Genomic DNA, 20,270 nt, shown 5'->3' with positions numbered 1-20,270 from the left:
CACAACTTTCACAGCTCTTAGTTAGTATAGAAGGCCATTAAAAAATGCCTTAATACCATTATCAAGGGATTATCGCTTTAAATACATACTTTTCAAGGTTGGAATTTTCAATAGCTTTCTCATTTTTGATTTTGATCAAATTACCTCTCATCTGTCCCAAACATCCCAAATATTTTACATAGATTAACCCAGAGATACGAACCCCAAAAAGGGCATAATATGGGCTCTTTCAATATAAGGTCTTTGTTTGTAGAAAGAAAGTTGTACCGAACTACAAATTCAAATTGTTGCAGTGTGATGATTTTTTTTTTGTAAAAGCTTTGTATTAAAATTGTTTAAAGGAAAAGAAACTGTTGTCTTGACTGACTATCACCAAGTCCTTTTTTTTAGAGAGTTAAGAAAAACAGTTACAACTTATTGTAGCCTACATGTTTTAAAAAACGTAGCTGCTGGTGAATCTTTATTTAATTATGTTTTATCGTAAAGAGGTTGAGGTAGATGATGAATCAGTTCAGTATAAGCCTATGTTATCATACAATGCCGGAAATAATACAGAGAAAGAATAGATGTTTATTGCCATTTGCACAGGTACAAGACAGTACAGGTACATTTGAATTATTGTGCGTTTCTCCCTGAGTCAGCTTCTACAAAAAAAGTTAAAATTATATATAAAATAGAATATCATTATAAGAAAAAAGAGTAGAAAAGTACAAAAAAAATTAAAAGTAAAACTAAATAAGTTGCAGTAACAGCTAAGTGATTAAAAATAAACTGTACAATAGTTATACACTGTAATAAAGCAAAGATATAATACAAAAAAATAACAAAGGGGAGCACTGTACAATAAAAGAAAGAAGAGAAACTAAAATCAGGATGTTTGGAGAGGAGGAGCTAGTTTATACTTGATGTTAATTCGCTATTTAAGGGAAACTGGGTCAATCAACATATTTGAGTGTTTTTGTTGCTGTAGTTTTGTCATTAAGGGTGTACGCTCTGGACCACACTCCAACACAGTAGGTGGCGCTAAAGCACCTGAAAGCTGAGCGCCAGCCGCCATTAAACGGAAAGAGACGAAGAAGAAGAATCCGAAGCTACGATGCTAACGGCTCCTTAGTTTCGCTCCTCATTAGATGAAGGGGAAGATGCCCCCAACTCATTAAGGTACAGTAATGTGTGTGAGGTGTGTTAAATACATTTATATAATCTTACTCTTGTGTTACGTTGTAAATATGATTGATTATTTAATCTCTGGCTGTCTGTTGTTAGCTTACATTGTCAGTACATGGCTGAATGTTGGTTGTAATTTGTTCGACTGGACCTGAATCTTTAATAATTCATTATGTGTCATCCACTAGTATCAAAAGACACTTAAGTGAAGCTTATCAAGCTAAAAAATGAACTGCCACTGTAATGAACCGTCGGTAGCTGATTGTTTGAGTCACTGCCTGCTTGTTCTTAATGTAGTTAGATGTATGTGGGCCCTGTCTACTTTCAGTCACAATGTGTGTGTGTGTCTGTTTTTACATTGACTCTGATACGTGTAGCTTTCACCATAATATTTTCTCATTTCTTTCTCATACACCAGGAAGGGTTTCCAAAGACACTCTGACTGGAATGACTCCCTGCAGTCTCTCCCCAAATTATCCACCTGAGCAGATTTGAAGATGTAGCAAGAGTGCAGTGAAGTGGGTTAGCTCTGCAGTACCTCAACAGTCCTGCCTGGACATAATTGGCAACTTTTCACCTCCACCCTTTCTCTGGAGGTTGTCCTCAGTGCGTCCGTCCTTGGTTAAAGACCCTACAGGCCTCAGTCATGCTGTTCTCCCTGAGGGAACTGGTCCAGTGGCTGGGCTTTGCCACATTTGAACTGTTCCTGCACCTGCTGGCTTTGCTAGTTTTCAGTATACTGGTTGCTCTGCGAGCTGACATGTTAACCCAGTCCGTGAGCTGGTGGCTGGTGTTCGTTCCACTGTTTGCTGCAGACGGCCTCAGCACCTACTTCACAGCCATTGTGTCCATCCGTCTCTACCAGGAGAATGAGAAGCGTCTGGCAGTGCTACGGCTCCTCTGGGTGCTGACCGTGCTCAGCTTGAAGCTGGTGTGTGAGGTTCTGCTGTGCCAAAAACTGGCGGAGCAGGAACAAGCAAGAGACCTGTGGTTTGGCCTCATCGTTTCACCCCTGTTCATCCTGCTGCAGCTGCTGATGATACGAGCATGTCGCGTCAACTGAGGCGAGGCAGATATTGGTTTCTGCTTTCACTTCACCTACAATGCAGTAGAAGAGAGCAATCTTCATCGGTCATTAGAGATATAAAACATAACAATGGTCTACCTTTTTTTTTCTTTGGCTCATTGCCAGCTTTTTTTACTAACAGCATTGTGCAGATTTTGCACAAAGCACATTTCATGTCTCACCAGAAGCCAAGTTTATAAATGTTGTGTTCCTAAGAGCTTCATAATAACCAGAAGTTTTGCCGCTTACAACAGTAATAACACAGTATTTTTTAAAAGCAGTAGACAATCTCCTCTGTATGTCGCGACATTCTTAAATGAGTAGTTTTTGGACCAACGTATGGTCATTAATGTACTCTGATGGGGCCTTTTTCAGCAGTCCTGACCCCGTAGTTCCAATAAATTTAAGTCTTTCTGTTACAGAATGCAGTGAAATTTAAACAATAATTCCCCTTAATACTATTTGGAAAAAGTTCAGAGGATTCCCTTGGCAAATGCTTATAAGAATATAGTTTTCTAAAATTAGTGTCCCAGAAATTAAATGAGCCTGCGCAGAGTCCTGGTTGTAATCCCATCCAATACTTTTGGAATCAACTGTAACAGAGACTCTGTGCCAGGCTTCATTACCCAGTGTCAGTGTTGCATGTCTAGTGGCTGAATTGGAGCAAATCCCTGCAGCCAAAATCTAGGAAAAAGAAAAGTGGAAGGGCTTAAAGGATTATTTTAACCAGGATTGTATTGGAAGGCAAATGATTAGGTGAGTATTTCCTTTGGCCATATAGTGTTAACGTGTTCTCAGGTACCTGCTGCTACATTGAACTTTTTAGTGAATTCTGAAGACTTACTTGAAGTTACTTGTCACTGCAAAATGGTACTAATTACTCTGCTGTTGTTTCAGTTCTTTTTTTCATCAGGATGGATTACAGCTGTTGGTTTTTGATACTTTTAGGAATGCAAATAATTAGAGCAGTAAATGTGTATGTGGGACATGGTGTGTGTTTAGTTAGTGCAATCAATGGAAGACAATGAGCCATAAGAAAAACTTATACCAGAGTTATGTTTGTATGTACACTAAACACACAAAAGCTGGCGAAACCTTAAGGCTGTCCTGCCAGTTGCACCTTTTTGGGCAACAGTGATTGTTCAGAGAATTGAAGAAGTTTCCACAGTTTTGTTGTTTTTTTCATAGAAGATACTACTTGCCAGCAAAGCTAAGTTGGGTTTATTATCTTGTGTCACTGTGTTGCCTGTTTTGGGGAATGCTGCTTATACATTCCCCCTGGTTGCCTGGTTTGTCATTTCCACCAATGAGGCTGCTTCTAAAACTTGTTGTAACCTTAAGTCTCGCCCCTGTGTTGAGGAGCTAAATGTGATATAAACAAGCAGTCAATTGTGTGCAAATGTTATCCTTCAATATTGTTGTTTATTTGTACCATATGTAATGTATATGACCTGTGTTGGAATCTACCTTGTGTATGTACTGCATGTATTTAAAACCTCATTTGAAGATAATTCCCCCATGTGAAATTTCTGTGTAATATGTACATGTTGATTTGTTTTTAAGAAATTCACCAAATCTTATTTATGTTCTCGTCAAGGCACCATATGTGTCATGTTATCTGTATATAAATGTAAATAAACCATCAACATTTAATCAATATTGTCTGGTCAATATGTAAAGGGGTGGGCTTTGGTGTCTGGCCACAAGGAGGCGCTACTGGCCTTTTGTATGGGTATAGCATACAAAATGTGAAAGACCATACATTTGTGGTTTTGCACTGTTTTCTCATATATAGATGTTACACATCATTATTCATTAGTATTTCCTGCTTGTGCTTCACAATATATTATGCAATGTGGGTGATGTCAGTTTACAGACTTTGGTGAGATGCATGAAAGTAACTGTTATTAGGTTTCAGTCAGACAGCCATGTATCGATGCATGTTGAGATATTCAGACTTAAATCAGTGTGATTTGGTGCTTTAATCGTGTTATGTTACGCATTAAAAAAGTTCAAACTTTAAAAGTATCAGAATGTTGGCCTCAAGTAGCCTACATATCAACACCATCCAAAAATGAAAACTCTTATTTAAGTGACCACTCAGATTCACAGATATGACCAAAGAGGTGAGCTTACCTGTCCCAGTTCTTTAGTTTCTATCAACTCAATTTAAAGGGAAAAACCAAGGCTACGTTGTGCCCCCTATTTTATTGCGTTTTGTTTCGCTCACTGTGCTCTTTGCCCTTTGTTTCCTTAAGGATGGTTCACTGATAAATGTTTGATGAGATACAGCAATCTCCTTCAGTACTAAACAATAGCCCTCTTAGTGCTGATTCATTTGCTGTAGGATACTTCTCAGCTCATGTGTTTACCGCAGCCGGATTATCGACAGGTGGCGTCACCGGCAAATGCTGAATAAACAGTCGACAGCCTTCATCCGGTACAGGCTATGTCCTAATTATCACACGCCAAACTCTATAAACAAAAACAACTCAGGGCTGCAGGATTCATTTACAGCATCAGTGGTGAAGAGATACATCTTGTGAAAGGAAAACGAGCAGACAAAATAAGCTATTTGGAGAAACCATTTTAAGTATTTTAAACAAAAATGGCCCCAAAAAATGTCTTTATAAGTTTTATGACAACTGTATGTGTGCAAAATATATTATCTACAAATCTATAAATAAATCTGTAAACGATGAATGGACAAATTGGGTTATGTCGTATAAAAAAGGAAGGGGTGGGTTGAACCTGAACGCAACACTTTGACTGACAGGCCTTCCCTGCCCAGTCAACAATAGAAATGGGCGTGGTTTGAATAAATGAGCGGCGGTCTACAGAGAAGGAGGGGGCGTGTCTGTACGCCATAACGACCAATCAGGTAGCAGACGGAACTACCGAATCGGCCCGATCCGCTGCGGAGGGGCGGGGCCGCGTTCAGGGACTGTGTGGAGAGAAGGAGCCAGACAGTGAGGTAGCAGAGGGAGAGGAGAGAGAAAAAAGAGACGGTAGGGATGTTTGTGACCGTGCGGTAGCTGTTGCTGCAGGTACTGTCAGATCCGGATACAGGTTTTTATAGCCGCACCGGACCAGCGGCACACCGCCTCGGGGTCTGCCTCTCTCCTCTTCATCCCTTCTAAACAACCCTCGGAAATGTCTGGCGGAGGAGAGGTTCGCGTCCTACGCCAAGAGGCCGGGCAAGAGAGCCCGAGGATGCCGGCCTGGAAGCGAGAGATCCTGGAGAGGAGGAAAGCTAAGGGCGGGGGGTCTGGGGGAGCCGGTTCCGCTGAGACGAGCCCCGGCGGTGCGGGCCCGCAGCGAGTCAACGGCGACTGTGCGGGAAACGTTAACGGGAGCAGCGGCAGCGTACCCAAGAGTGACAGCGGAGCAAGCGGCGGGTCCGGGCGGAACTACACCATCACCACGGCCAGCCAACATTACTCGAACAACAAAGAGCCCCCTCGTCCAGCGGCCCCGGAGAGGACGTTTTCGAGGGAGGACGAGAGGCAAGAGAGTCTAGTGCTGCAGGAAAGCCTGGGCCCGCTGGAGGAGAACCCATTCATCAAGCTGGAGAAGGAGCGGAGGAGGCGGCAGGACCGAGACAGCGCCGCTCGTCCGGTGCAGCACATCCTGGAGCTGTACGGCAGCGTACCCGGCATACGGACTATCCGCGCAGAGAATATCATCATCATTGAGTCAGACCCGGATTACTTTCCGGAAGCTGGAGGGTTAAAAAGTGGGTCTCAATGGCAGCAAAACGGTGTCAGTAGTTATAGCTCTTTGAACGACCTCCTGGACCGGAGAGGGAGTGCTGTTACCGAGATAAGAGCCAAGGAAGTGGTTATTTATGACACCACGTTAAGCAAGAGCGAGGAGAACCTGAGCACCCTGGGCCGCCCTGATCATGAGGTCTCCTCATACGAGACGGGTCAGGGCCAAGGCAGGGTCAGCCGGATGCTGCAGAAGTTCGACAGCAACTACGGAAAACTGCAGAAGAAGTCCCACAGCACAGAGAACCTGCTCGACCTGGATTGTGGTTCCAGCAGCAGGCCAAGACTCTGGTCCAAGCAACAGCCAGATCTGGTGCCAAAGCCCAGGCCCGGCCCATTGGTCAGCAGCTCGGGCAGCAGCCAGCCATCGTCACCTGTCTTCCAGGGTTCCTGGTCTTCCAAACCAAAGCCACAGACTGCCGTCCCCGACCTGGGCAGCCCTAAGCGCTCTGCTGCGCCCCCCCAGTCTGTGTCTTCATTCAGGCAGCGGTTTGAGGAGAGCGGAGGTCGTGGAACAGCTGTCACCTCGAGAGATGAACCAGACAGGGGGCAAACAAAGCCCACCAGGGAGAGAGACTGTGAGGGTGCAGACGTGCCACCCAAACCCAAGGTGCCATGCTCTCCGGAGACCCTTCTCGCTCGTGCCGTGTCCCCCTCAAGCCCCCTCTCTAAGGCGTCACGCTCCCCGCCTGACTTTGAGATCCGTCCATCATCAAAGCCAGACCTCTCCAAAATTCCGGATGGGGACCTGCAGGCACGGGCCCTCGCAAACCTGCGTCTGCAGTCCAGAAACTCCTTCCAAGTGGTCCCCAAGCGGCGTCCCAGCCCAACACCGACGAGCCCTGTCAGGTCCTCCCCCTCCCACAGAGGGACGGTGATGCCCACGCCAGGAGTGCCAAACTCCCATGCCCCCATGCCCACCTTGACCCCCTCAAAGAGGAATGAGGAGAAAGAGGTGGAGAGGCCACCCAAGCCAGAACCAGAACCATCTCCCTCTGTTGCCACAAGTTCTGTGCCTCCTCCAGCCACAGAACCATTGTCTCCACCTCCCGTTCTAAGCCCAGTTCCCTCCTCTCCACCAGCTCCGTCTTCACCCCCGTTGTCTCCCTCCTTCTCCCCAGCTCCCTCAGACTCTCCTGCCCCGTCTCCTGTTCCTGCTGCCCCGTCCCTCGTGGTTCCCGAACAGCTTCCTGTGGATCAGCTGCCAGTAACAAACATAGATGACATTGATGTGGAGCCCCCGCAGCGAGTCCCTGTCCCCAGCCCCTTGGTGCACAGGAAAAAGGGCAACACCTTCACTGTGGTACCTAAACGCAGGCCGGAGCCCGAGGCTCAGCCAAGCTCCCCTGAGCCCCAGCAGGAAGCCTCCACTGAGGGTCCACCGGGGTCCACGCCTCCACAGGCCCCCTACTCTCAGCTGGGGTCCCTGCTGAAAAAACGCTACCCTGCTGTGGAGGACATCGAGGTGGTCGGTGGGTACCTTTCCCTCGAGAAGTCCTGCCTCTCCAAGACCGGCTCCACAGGGAAGAAGGTGAGAGCAAAATCAAACTCTAAATGAGTTGCATTTTTTTTTGACAGATTTTACAATTTAGCCTGCAGCATGGTGCTGAAAAGATAAGTTGATTGATTACTCAAACCATATGGATTATTATCTCAAATTTTAATCATTTCTCAAGCAAGATGCCCTCAAACCAGCTGGTTTTAGCTTGTCAAATATGAACACTAGACTTTATCAAGGACAAAACAAGAAATGAAATATCATCCCTGGGATTTCTGGATGTCTCTTTTTAAGATGTTATGACAATTGGGAGACTAAATGATAGTCATAAAATCGAAAACACAAAAAACAGATTCAGCAGCACTGAAATAATCCATTTTCTGCGGCTGTTTTGCAGCCCTTTTTGAAAACACAAACAGACACTGGAGCGCACACTAAGTAGGGATATTATTTTGTGCTTAAAATCTTATGCATAACATGTGCCAAATCTTCCCAGGGGGATCGTTCCCTCTGATCTAAATTTAGCACACACAGGAAAGGCTTTGTTAGTGTTTTCTTTTTCTTTTGTGCATCTGCTGCTTTTATTGTTCCTTTTCTCAACCTGGTGCACTCCAGTCACCTGAGCTTTTCAGGTATTCAGGCTGGCATTTCCACTTCTGGATAATCCTCCCAGTTATTTCCCTGTGCAGTGTTTGTGAGTGAATGTGTCTGCTACACTAAGCATCCCATCACTTGACCTGCTCTCAGGCCTGACGGATGGATTAAAAGCATGTGTTTACACAGCCACTTGGAACCACACGCAGGGCTTTTCGCCTGTGGATTGCCGTCCCACAAAGGCATGTTATTTGTCGCAGAGCGCATTATTGGGTTAGGTGGCCCTCCAAGCCTATTGACTGAACAATCTCATCAAGGCTGTATTCAATGCTCAGGATTTGGCTCGGGGATTCAGGGCCAGCTCTAACCTGTCCTTAAGTCTCAGGAACATATTAATTACTTTGAACATTCATCTGTTCTAACTAAGGTTGTCAAAGTGTTTGATACTTACATGCTCTTGATACCACATTTAAAAACAATACAATCTCTCTGTAATTTGAATGATCAATGGTATCGTAAAGTACTGAAGCTTCAGAATACCTTCAGATCTTCGTCATATTTAACCAAAAGCTGCAAAAGAGAGAGAGCACAAATAGGTTAGTTTGTATGGAAACATTTCCCACATATTTAAGACACTATTGAGAGGTCTGCCTTCCTTTTTTTTTGCTATTTAAAAACAAGACGTTACCCATTAGTGGGTGACAAGGTCTCATGGTATCAGAAAAGGTATAAACATTGTTATTAATAGAATCATAACATTTAAAACATCTGGTTTCATGGCAACCCTCTAAGGCTGGTTCTGAGATTAAAGATTAGGAACATTGTAAATTTGTTCTTAGGGCATCATTATCTTACAATCATAATTACATATCTTGTTTTTTATTGGCCAAGGTCTTGATGCAAATTGCTTCGTGTTTTTTTTTTCATCTGTATTGGGGATTAATTTAATATCAGAGAATGTTTTTTCTAATTAATTTGCTGGATGCTGCAGGCTGCTTTCAGATTCTGCTCTGGAGTGTCACACATTATTTTCAGCATGGCACTGTTTATGTCTCTCTTGACAGCATAACATCGCAGCCCATGGCACTTGTTTATTTTATTTTTTTACTATTAAAGCTCATGTGAGGAGTTTCAGCTAATTAGAAAACAGACTTTATTGAATACTGGTGCCTCTATATGACCTACAAGAGCAAAATGAGTTGTTTACATTTTCAGCAGCATAGATTCACACTGACAGCTGGATCAGAAGTAAAAATCTCCTTTCCATATCTTAGTAGCTTAAAGTACTACATGTATAGCATCCTGGTGGTGGTTCAGATGCTTGTTGTGTAAGGCCTGTAACCTCACCTTCATCAAATGTCACCCTTCATCCTAATTGTTAGTCAGGCCTATCCTTCTTTAAACTTTTAGGTTGCGTTAAGTTACATCACAACACTTCCCTTTGTGATCTTCAAAGGCCCACATTGCCTCTAATGCAGAGAGCTTTGGCAGCGCTTCAATGTAGACTGTTGCTCAGCCTCTTAAACTTTGGCTTGTAGTCCATTTTCCTTGACCTGGTCTGCTGTAATCATCTGCTCTCCAACTAAATCCAACCAGCCTTTTACAATCAGGGCAAGAAACTCATGCGACTCGTGATTCTGTCAAGTGGAAACAGTGACCGACTGATCCCCAGGCTGTCAACTTGCAGCTATTTGACATTTGTTCTTTGCACGGCCTGGTGTTGTACTACAGTACTCCATGGCTGCTTGCTCACATTTGCCAGTTTAAGACTGTTTTACAATTTATTACAGTTTACCACATTCATTTTGAGGTTGTATAGTTTTTTGAAATGATAAAGTATTGCAATATTTAATTAAGTAATTCAGTTTTTTTTCTTATTGATTAGAATTGTCCCTTATTCTTATAGATTTTTAATCATATTCCTAGGTATTGTTACATCACTATTATTCAGGTAACCTTCTTGTATTTGGACAAAATAGAGACAAAAAAAAATCTTGAATGAAAAATTATTTTGTTTAAAATGTTCAAAATAAGGAATCCAACATGTATTGTTCGATATTGAGACAAAAATATCTGTCAATGATGGAGTTGGCTCAGTAAGCTTTTTAAAACTGCCGGCAGATATTTCCCTATACCTATACAACATTTTCAATTCCTAACACATGAACTGATATGTTTTACATCACACAGTTAATCAGTACCCGCTCAATACCAAATGTTGTTCATAACTCTACATTTAATGCCATTAAACTATTCTTCTTAAGCACTGAATCTATCACAACATGGCAGTACTGACTCATTTTCAAGTGTATTTTTCATTACAACATGTTTTCTATGCAAGAGGGAACATGTGTCCATCACAGCTCAGCTACTTTCACAATGATATGAGTTGATGGTGGCATTACAGAAACTCCATTACTTTTTATGTATAAGCTTCACTTAGCATACAAAGATAACATGGAATCATTTTTATTGCTCAGTTTCCTTTTACTATAACCTAATATACCTTCACGTTCAGAACTGCTACTATAAAAAGACAATTTGAGCAATATGAAATTGCTGGAAGGGATTGACAGAAATCAGACGAAAAGGGGTTCTGGGCTCCTGATTTGTAAATAAATGTAATATTCATTTGGTCTTGCACTTAATCTATGAGCTATTTTTCAAAGTTTCACAGTTTCTCTGTTCATTATTAAATTATTACCAGCTGTTAAAGTAGGAAAAGAGGTAAAGTTAAAGTAGAAGCTTCATACTAGATACATGTTTTTAAGATAAGGTTTTTTTCTGCATGCATGTGAAATCATGTAATTATGTAAGAAAGACAAAAGTGTCCTTCATTTTGTTATTGCATGTAAAGAAAATGTTTGCAGGGTAATAACCTTTTTATTTCCTGCTTTTCATGAAGACAGCATGTGGTTGTGGTAAATATGTTTGCATGCTTGAATACATGTGATCCTAGAGTGAGTATGAGATATTACTGATAATAGAAAAATGAGCCTCAGACTCACTGTACCCAGAAGCCCTATATTTTCTGGTGCACCACTATTTTAAATGGAGGTGTGTTGATGTCTTGAGCAGATTTTTCTCCATATTTCATTTTAAATGAGTGTCATAGTTTTGGTAACAACTTGAGGACTTTGACAAAGCTCTGGGGTTCTGAGTGATGCTTGCCTGCAGAACATGGCGATATAATGAGAGATCTTTGGGCTGCTGGCTTTTGTGAGTCAGCCTGACCCATGAAACCTAGTTGTGATGAATGCGTTCTTATTGTGCTCATGTGCATGCAGGCTACCAGTGACCGTGGCCATGAGACATGAACACATCCTGTCTTTTGTCCTTGTAAACCGAACACTTTCTCCCTTTTGTTGTGTGTCTGCTCTTCTTGGTCATCATCAAGGCACACATTTTTTTTCTTCCTCTTTTCTCTTCTGGGCAGGGCTGTGTAGGCAATTACAAAAGCATCGGGGCTCGGCCTGGCCTGTATAATTTGTGTGGAATTTTTTGTTCAGTGCCGCTTCTGTGCGAGAGCAGCCTGCGAGAACGGCCTCGGCTCAGCATTCTGGTCTGGGATCGGGTTTTTTGAGCACTTTATTTTCCCCCTACAAACCCAAACCATTTTATGAGGAACTTGGCCGGAAAAGAATGTTCCATATGTACGTCAGGACTTGAGAACTTCACCGAAACACATCATTAACTCTTCCTTTAAATGTTCCAAAAACATGTCATTCTTTCTTCGCTTTTCTTGCTGCATGTTCTGATTTTCAAACCTACATGAAAGCTAAATTGTGGACCTCATCCAGAACAATCTCCTGTGCCCTTATCGCTCCACAAGCACCACTCTGCTTTGTGTTCCCCCCCCCCCCATACCCACAGTGCACTGCTTTATTCTTGTGCGGTGATGGTTAATAAGGCCTGTCCCCTTGCTTCCAGCTTCCTGTGATCTCCTCCTCTGTATTGGGGAAGGAATTGTGGAAGAGCTATGTAGGTCAAGTGCAGCTTCTTGTACCGCATCACTCTTTCATTTGCATAAAATCGACTTGGTCTTTCAAGTGAAATACACAGACCAGGATTGACACAGTTTTCACTTGCAGTTTGATTGGACGGGGCTGTCTTGACTTAGCCCAGGCAGAATTGACGGCTACATTTGTTTCCTCCCGATGGACAACGCCACTCTTTGTGGAGGAGGGACACAGCTGGCAACAAGACACCGAAGGAGGCAGAGTGGTTTGTTTTTGAGGTCTCTGCTGGTCTCTGTGATGGGTTATAATGGGAAAAGGGAGATGGACCCATGTGTTTGCCAGCAAAAGAAAGAGAGAGGTAGAAGCTTTGTGTGCTCACATCTTAGAGTAAACTCGTACAGAGGAGCTGCTCAGATTTCAAATCTGTAAATAGCAGCACAAGTGTCATCATATAATATATATATATATCAAATATTAGCCGTGACGCTAACATTAGCTGGCATACTGCTCTTGAAAACCATTAAAACTAATGGTTAAGATCTCACCTCATGTTCTCCATAAAGAAAAGGCACAGCCATGTTTAACTGACTGTTTCCATCAAGTCTTGTTAAGCATTCTGCCCATATCTTTTAGTTGAATGGTGCACCATGGTGCATGGTTTTTCTGCTGTAAAAATGGGCATTAGATGGATAAAATAGCTTTTTGCAGCCAGCTTCAAGTGGACACTTGAGGAAATGCTTTTTTTGCACTTCTGGATTGGGTTCATTTTTCATCACTTGAGATTGCTGCTTGTTTTCTCCATGTAGAACTGATGATGCAGGATGAGCGTCTCAAAGGCCAATGATTGAGGAGTCAATTTAAGTGACTTCATGTTTTCTGAAATGACTCAGGATCTAAAGCTATGATTCAATAAAATATTACACCTTCTGAAATATTGACAAATAACACTCACACTCATATATATATATGTGTATATATATATATACATATATATATACATACATATATATATATATACATACATATATATATATATATATATATATATATATATATATGTGTATGTATGTATATATATATATACGATATGGGATTTTTGGTGCACATACAGATATTGGGGAGATCTGTGTTCGATCTGTAGATACAGATATAGATATACACATTTCTTGCATTGATCCCTTTAATACAGGTCAAACACTTATATAGTATAGATATATATAATGACGACAAGATGGTCACTCAACTGTAAAGTAACTGCATGTACAGTACATGTATCACCACATGCTTGTTGTAATCCATATAGCGCCCTGCTGGTGAAAGAGAACTGCTACTTTAATACAATGAAACTAAAATGAAATGCTGTTGAACAAATCTAGTAATATTGCCGCATATCTGCAATAAAATTAGCCGATAAGAGTCAATGTATTAAGCTAATATCGGCCGATATTATTGGCAGGCCTATCAATCAACCATGCTCCACTTATGATAGTTTGGTTTTCTCCCCCTCTGCACAATCCATATCAATGTTTTTGCAGCGTTGGGTCATCCGTCATGTAAGAAAGTGATTAAATGTCATGCATACAGCATACAGCATGTTAAAAATACCCAAACTGAAATGGTTAAAAAGCTCTGTGTAACACAGGAAGGCCACTGAAAGGGCACACTCCTACATTTACATTGTGCGCCTGTGCTACAGGTGTGAAAGTCCATTGTGTTTAATTATTTACCACCAGGCAGACATTCCCCATCTCTCCTCCCTTACACTTCCCGAACACTTTACCACCCCACCCCCCTTTGCTTTTACAAAAAATAGTTTTTCTTTTTAAAAAAAACAGCTAGTTGCTCACTTTCCTGAGTGTTTTTTCCAGGAGGGATTTGTTTTGAAGCTGAGTCTAAGAGACAGGAGACATGTTGAAATGTCGAAGTCTAGCTGGATCTTGAAAGTGTGTTTTGGTCAATCTGTGGTTTTTAACCTGCTACTAAATATTCCACAATGTAAGTAAGCTAATGCTAACTTGGTTTGTCTTGTATTTGGTGCGAAGCATATCATGCACAATGTATCTTAAAGCTATTTTCTGAAAGCAGATTGCTTTTAATAGACCAATACACAAAGTTTTCAAAAGCAGCAGACTCAAACAATCAGCTGTATTTTTGTCCAATAAACAACATGGAGCCAAAATATGTTAAAATGCTCCCTGGCAGAGCTGTGAGTTATTAGTTTGTCTTTTACAGGAATCACTTACAAATATTATGAACTATCAGTAGTTTGACCCACAGGTAAAATGAAATATCAATTAGTCTGTCATCTGACGAGGTGTGGTTCTTAAGCAAAAGTGAAAGAACAGTTATCTATTTATTCTGTGGCTTGATGACGTTAGAGGCTGTGATCACAGTTCAGAAAGAAGTGCTTAAAGTCATTTCCTGTATCTGCATTAGATACAGGAAATGACCCTTTATAAAACCTTTCAGCATGTCTGTTGTAGAGTTTTTTCACCCCTTAGCCACTAAAAATAAATCCGATTTCCCGAACAACACTAAAATGGCATTTTGTTCGATGGACAAATTAGGAAAAAATAACTTTGTTCCTGACGTTTCTCCTTATAAATGAAGTCTTCCAAGATCTTGCAACCAATTAGTTTTATCTCTGCTGGGGCTAAACAGTGCTAATGTTGTCACATTTCAACAGGATTAACTTCATTTATAAAGGACTTTGATGTGAGACTATGAGATGAAGTGTTTCTTGTATTAATTCTGCCATTCTTGTATTATTATTTAACTGTTATGGAGAGTGAAAAAAGAAACTCTGATGACTTTATTACAGAAAGCAGTGTATGCTGTTTTACACCACTGATTGTAGCATGTAGTGCTGCATCTGTGTTATAGAGCATTTTTGTTCTCTTACTTCATTATCCTCTTCCTGCATCTCTCTGAGCTCGTTCTTTTAACTGTATGAAAGCTTTTAATGCATGTTAAAGCATCAGTTTGTTTTCTGGTGAATTGACAAAGATACATTTTGCAGTGAAGGATGTTAGATGATGGCGTCCTTGAGTCAAAAATCTGTCCTGTAACTGACTGTCACCTGAGAGAGAGAGGTCTTACTGTTGCTTGTCTTCTTGATATCACTCATGGTGCAAATATGGTTTCCTCTAAACAAGCTTGTCATTTCTTCTGAGGGCGCTGTGGCTGCAGCAATTGAACAAACGCATGGTTTCTCACAAACACACCGGCGTGCATTAAACACCCACACAGTCGCAGGTTTCCTACTCAGCCCCCGGGCACATGTGCAACCCTACAAAGTCGGTGTAATTAGAATTCAGCCAGCAAAGCCCCACTATCATCATCATGTTTAATTCAGTGTCTGTGTGTGTGCGTTGAAAGTGCATGAGCAAGAAGATGAAGAGACTAAAAGCAGAGGACGTTAGCAGACGGGGCTTTTTGAAAGTTTATAAAAAGAAACAGAGTGGGCGAGTGAAAAAAGCAGTTAGAAGCCACTGTTTTATTTCTGTATAGTGTTCCCCCCCCCACTACCTGCTTCTTTCCTGCTTCTATTCGTTAGGTTGAATTGATATTTGGAAAGTGAAATGTGTAGAAAAAAGCCACCAAGCTGCATTCATGACTGGAGAAAAAGGTCTACTTTCTCTCAGTATAAATGCAAAACAGTGTCAGAAATCAGGGGCTGTATATGCTGCTTTCTGTGCACGATGTAAATTTCATTCAAATGCTCTCTCTGTGGAGGCTGTGTGCACCTGAAGGTTTTCCTCTGTTGTCGTGTGAAACATTCAGGGCCTGCATATTTAGTTTTTCCTGTTTACCTGATCAAAAGCTGTCTATTTTTACTGCCATGTTCGTCTCTCTCTGACTGCCCGTCTCTACCTCTGCTCTCCCGTTTCCTTCTGTCACATATCCATGGCGCCTGTCGCCGGGGCAACACGAGCTGCGGCCATTCTATCCTGTCATTAGAATTCCAGGATGAGGACACACACTCTTCTTTCTGTCTCGCACACATACACACCTTGTTACATCAGTGCTGGATGTTGTAGATTTTGTAATAGGTGGTTGTAATGAGGGGCATTTTGTACCACATGAAACAAGATATTGTCCAATAAAGATGTTTGAATGGGTTTCCCGATGAGCACGTTCTGTAATCAACAGAGCTAAATCAGTGTTTGAGTGGGTGGAGACCCACACCGCTCAGTGCTGTGATGTTTAAGGGAGGACTGGTTTGTTTTCATGAGGCACAGTGCAAACCAAGGTCATTTATTTCAGTACAGGGTTGAAACTGTTTTCATGCATTCACATATTTCTGTACCGTGTGTTTGTGTATTATATGTAGTAGACGCAGACAAATACTGGATTTTATAGATATATGAGTTGTGTGTTGTCTTCACATAGTCTGCAGTTTTGCCCAAAGCTTTGAGATGCTGTCCTTTGACTCAGGACAGGTTCCAGTGGTGTTCTGACTGAAGGCTCAGCTGCTAGCATGGCTAAAAATGTAATATTTGTATATCGTTAGTAAAGAATTGTGAAATAGAAAAAAACAGTGTGCAGGGAAAATTAGAGTAACTGTACAAAATAAACTTGTGAGTGCTCTCTGCTTAACACAGTTTATAAATCTCCTCAAGCATTTCAGAATTGCTCTTTTTTGTTAGCTATCTGTTGACATGCCAATGCTATCTTTTCAACACTATGAAGTGTGTAATAACATAGTTGCTTTCTTAAAAGGATTTCAATGACGCGACTGATATCTGTTAACATTTTTTCAGTTATATTTTTACTTTCAGTGGTGAGATTGATTCATGTTAGCTTAGCACAAACACTCAAAACATGGGAAGCTGGTAGCTTAAATGTGTCAAAAATGTATTCCCTAAAACTCTAAAGCTACAGTAGTATCTTTTGTATCCAACAGGAAAAAACCATGAGATACATTGGTTTTAATGTGTAGTCAGCAATCTTCTAATTCTTGACAAAACCAGACTGATTGGAGTATTCATAGCATTAGCTTGATAGCTAAAAATAATACAACATGCTGGTATTTCCCCACATACATAGATTATGAAAAGTTGTATTAAGGGTTCTTATTTAGCAAGTGCTATATTTTATTTATACATAGTCGTCTCGTTTCTTAGCTCACGTCAAGTAGATATACCTCACACTCTAAATTTAAATAGCTTCAAATTTAAATACCGTAGCTGCATTTTTAAATAGCTGCATTTTTAAATAGCTGCATTTTTGTTAATCCGAATATTTTTAGAGAAAAATGCAACTACTGCTGCTGCAAATGCATGGCTAACAACACTGTTGTTTTAATATTGATAGACAGTTGGTAATAGAACAAGATAAACATCTAACCCTTGAGCTGCCTCGAAACTGTGTCAGTCATTGATACAACTCTGTCCCAAAGTTCACTGAAACAATGGCCTTATTACCGCCCAAAATCCCATTGATTGTTTAACCTTTCACTGCCGGCTGAAGATGTGAGTCACCCTATGGACTTTTAAATCTGGAGCTGCCAAAGGAAGCCATTGATGATCCATTTTGAGTTTAGTGCCTAATAAATTCCATTTATTGACCCCTGAAAATGCAGAACAGAGCCCTTAGATGAATAATAAAAGGCTGGTAATCACTAAACCATGGTTTCATTGTCCAAAAGTTGTGAAATTAAAGGGAAAAAAAGCCAAACATATTTTATATGAAGAGGTTGGGATTAAACATTAATGGTCCAGAGAGAAAAAAGTCTTAATCCTAATCCGGTGTGCTGCATCAATTCCTGCCCTTTGTCCTGATTGTGCCCGTCCATCTATAGATGTATCATACGCACTAAAAGCTCCCACAATGACAGTGGTTTCGATCTCCACCCTGCTGGTATCACCTTTCATATGTGTTCAGCTTTATTAGTCTAAGCCAGCCTGTTCTTATCAGCTCTCAGATGGGACAGTATATCATATAAAATGGCTCTGATGCAGATCTATTCAGGGTTCTGTTGATACAAACAACTTTTTAAATGTTTCTCCTCCAACATTGATTCCTTATCTGTCAGATAATCCAACCCTGATAGAACAAGGAGACTTAAACACAAACAGTTTACTCGCACACGGCTACAAAAAGTAAACTATTACAGCAGTGACTCACACTCTGGAGACATGGCGGTGTAAACAAGGACTTTCACATTTTGTCCAACAACCACCTACTCATGTGAGTTTCTACCGTCAGTGGTAAGATATCTAAATATTGATGGTTGTAGCACTTAAAGCGTTTCCAAATAAAAGCCTGGTCTGACTGATGATAAATCTCCTCTTTCCCAGATAGAGAGGATGCTTGAGAACATTTTATTTGTTTCATAGAACGAACCAAATCAAACTTAGGGCTAATTAAATTAGACTATTTCACACTTTTTTTTGTCAGTCACTCATTTGCAACCCTCTAAAAATGGATCAGTGACCCACTTTTGGGTTCCGAACCACCGGTTGAGAACCCCTGCTCTAATGCATGCGCACATGCACACACCCACACATATGAGTCAGGAGATCCAGCAACTAGCAGTAAAGCAGTAAAGCTTTGAGTGAAATTCTAAAAAAAGAAATATAACAATAAAGTTCTGCTTAATTGTTCATTTGAAGAAGCGTGGCAGTGACCATAACTGAGTGAATCTGTTTTATTAGCAGGCTAAGTTAGATGGGGATTTCTGTAATGTTTCATCAGTTGTGCTGTTTTTACCAGCAGATCATCAGGATGAAAAATATGACCAGAAATCTCACAACACCTACACTACAGCAGTTACATTTCTGACCTGAACGCACTGCATGGATAACAGCCAGAGGAGTGCTCAGTAGGTGTAACAGTGATTATCGCTCCCGCACTGCACTGCCCTTTTACTGAATTCTGGGTCATTGATAGCCTACAGCTGTGATATTTGGGTCGGAGCTGGGATCCCTGCAACCAACACTTTATTTTGTAGTAAGCTCATTGAAGGTTTGCTGCCAAGGTGTGTCTCCTTGGCAGCAGGTTTTTGTTGGCACTCAGTAAATTAATCATAACGACGTTGAATGTGCTAACAGGAATGTTCACAATGTTGCACCAACAGTTAATGATCTTTTAACTTTAGATCTGGGCTTCATTACAAACAAGAATTACTTGTTTCTTCACATGTACAGTAAAAGAGGGGTTTTTTTTATTTTCTACTGAATTGTGCTCGTGTTGTTGATAGTTCTGCACAATTGATTTCACAGTAAAAGCACGTTCTTAGTGTCATCTGTAACCCCATTGTAGGAGAATCCCAATCATTAAACATTATTTTAAAAGTGTCTAATGTAGGCCTTAAGTTGCTTATAATTGTGTTTTGGGACTTAATGGTGCAACTAATAATTTCCCCCCTCAAATTTAACAGAGCACTTTCTCCCCCGGGTCAGTATTTCAGTTTAGAAAAAGCTAAAAAAATATCAACAGTTCAAGATGATTCAACATGGAAAATACATTTTCTCTATTCTCCATGTTTCTGTAGAGCATCAACACTCGAGTCAGACACCCTTTGGTGCATGGTGCGGTGTGTTTAAATATTGTGTTATAGAGGTCAGGGAGCTCTGAAACTCTCACGATGACTTTGTCTCTCATACCTCCTATTCTTGAATGTGTCACTCCTGGCTATGTCTCGTTTTCAGCTGTGATGTCACTTGGAAAGGTCAGCAGCCGTGTTGAAGGTTGGCGTTGAAATACGGTGAACTTTAAGTGCAACGCTTCAAGGCAATCTGTAGTTCAAAACACCAGGAGTAGCTTTTGGGCTGCGACACTCCCGATGTATGAAAAGCACAGCCAGCTCAGATTGGTTTTTCTGCTGATTATTTGTTGGCAGCCTAATATCTTAAAACTATTTAACGGTCTTTCTTTGCAAACTACTTCTTTTTCTGGACTCCAATATTTTAAATAAATCTTTCCTCAAAGATGACAATAAAACATAATCTCCACATGACTCTGTTATTGAGCGTAGTTGCAGTGTTTTCTCCATAGCTGAAATACAACTTCTATGATCCCTCTATCACTCTATGCTTGCAGTGTTTATGCTAAGCTAGGCTAAACCTGTCTTGGGTATAGACTGTTCAAAGCATGAGGTCACCCATTGGTTTCCGAGGCATTTTGATGCTGACCATGTTGGCTGCCATTTTGAAAATGCTGACTCTACCTTAATTTCGATCAATCTAGAAACAGGCAAACAGGTGGAGCTG

The 20,270-nt window shown here is 41.2% G+C and overlaps 2 protein-coding genes across 3 annotated transcripts in view; both read left to right on the top strand.

Moving 5' to 3' along the window:
- The first annotated feature begins 1,021 nt into the window (after positions 1-1,021).
- On the top strand, positions 1,022-3,886 carry tmem203 (transmembrane protein 203). Of its 2 annotated transcripts, none has more exons than XM_020636025.3 (2): positions 1,022-1,161; positions 1,586-3,886. In XM_020636025.3, the coding sequence occupies exon 2, from the start codon at positions 1,814-1,816 to the stop codon at positions 2,228-2,230; it is 417 nt and encodes a 138-aa protein (XP_020491681.1). In that variant the 5' UTR covers positions 1,022-1,161; positions 1,586-1,813; the 3' UTR covers positions 2,231-3,886. The 2 variants fall into 2 exon arrangements, with proteins under 2 accessions (XP_020491681.1, XP_065821276.1); XM_065965204.1 differs by having other exon boundaries at positions 1,062-1,180.
- Positions 3,887-5,078: 1,192 nt separating this feature from the next.
- tprn (taperin) overlaps positions 5,079-20,270 on the top strand; it is a 33,231-nt gene continuing 18,039 nt past the window's right edge. Inside the window, exon 1 of the mRNA XM_020636026.3 lies at positions 5,079-7,534. Coding sequence (XP_020491682.1) covers positions 5,387-7,534 — 2,148 coding nt within the window. The 5' untranslated portion in view covers positions 5,079-5,386. The remainder of the gene's footprint in view (positions 7,535-20,270) is intronic.

Source organism: Labrus bergylta, chromosome 17 (assembly GCF_963930695.1).
Source record: "Labrus bergylta chromosome 17, fLabBer1.1, whole genome shotgun sequence".
Lineage (NCBI taxonomy): Eukaryota > Metazoa > Chordata > Actinopteri > Labriformes > Labridae > Labrus > Labrus bergylta.
Note: the sequence above shows the minus strand (reverse complement) of the source record. Positions and strands in the feature narration are given on the sequence as shown.

What these genes read in the sequence shown, in the direction of transcription:
- tmem203 (XM_020636025.3), top strand. Translation starts at nt 1,814, where the DNA reads ATGCTGTTCTCCCTGAGGGAACTGGTCCAGTGGCTGGGCTTTGCCACA.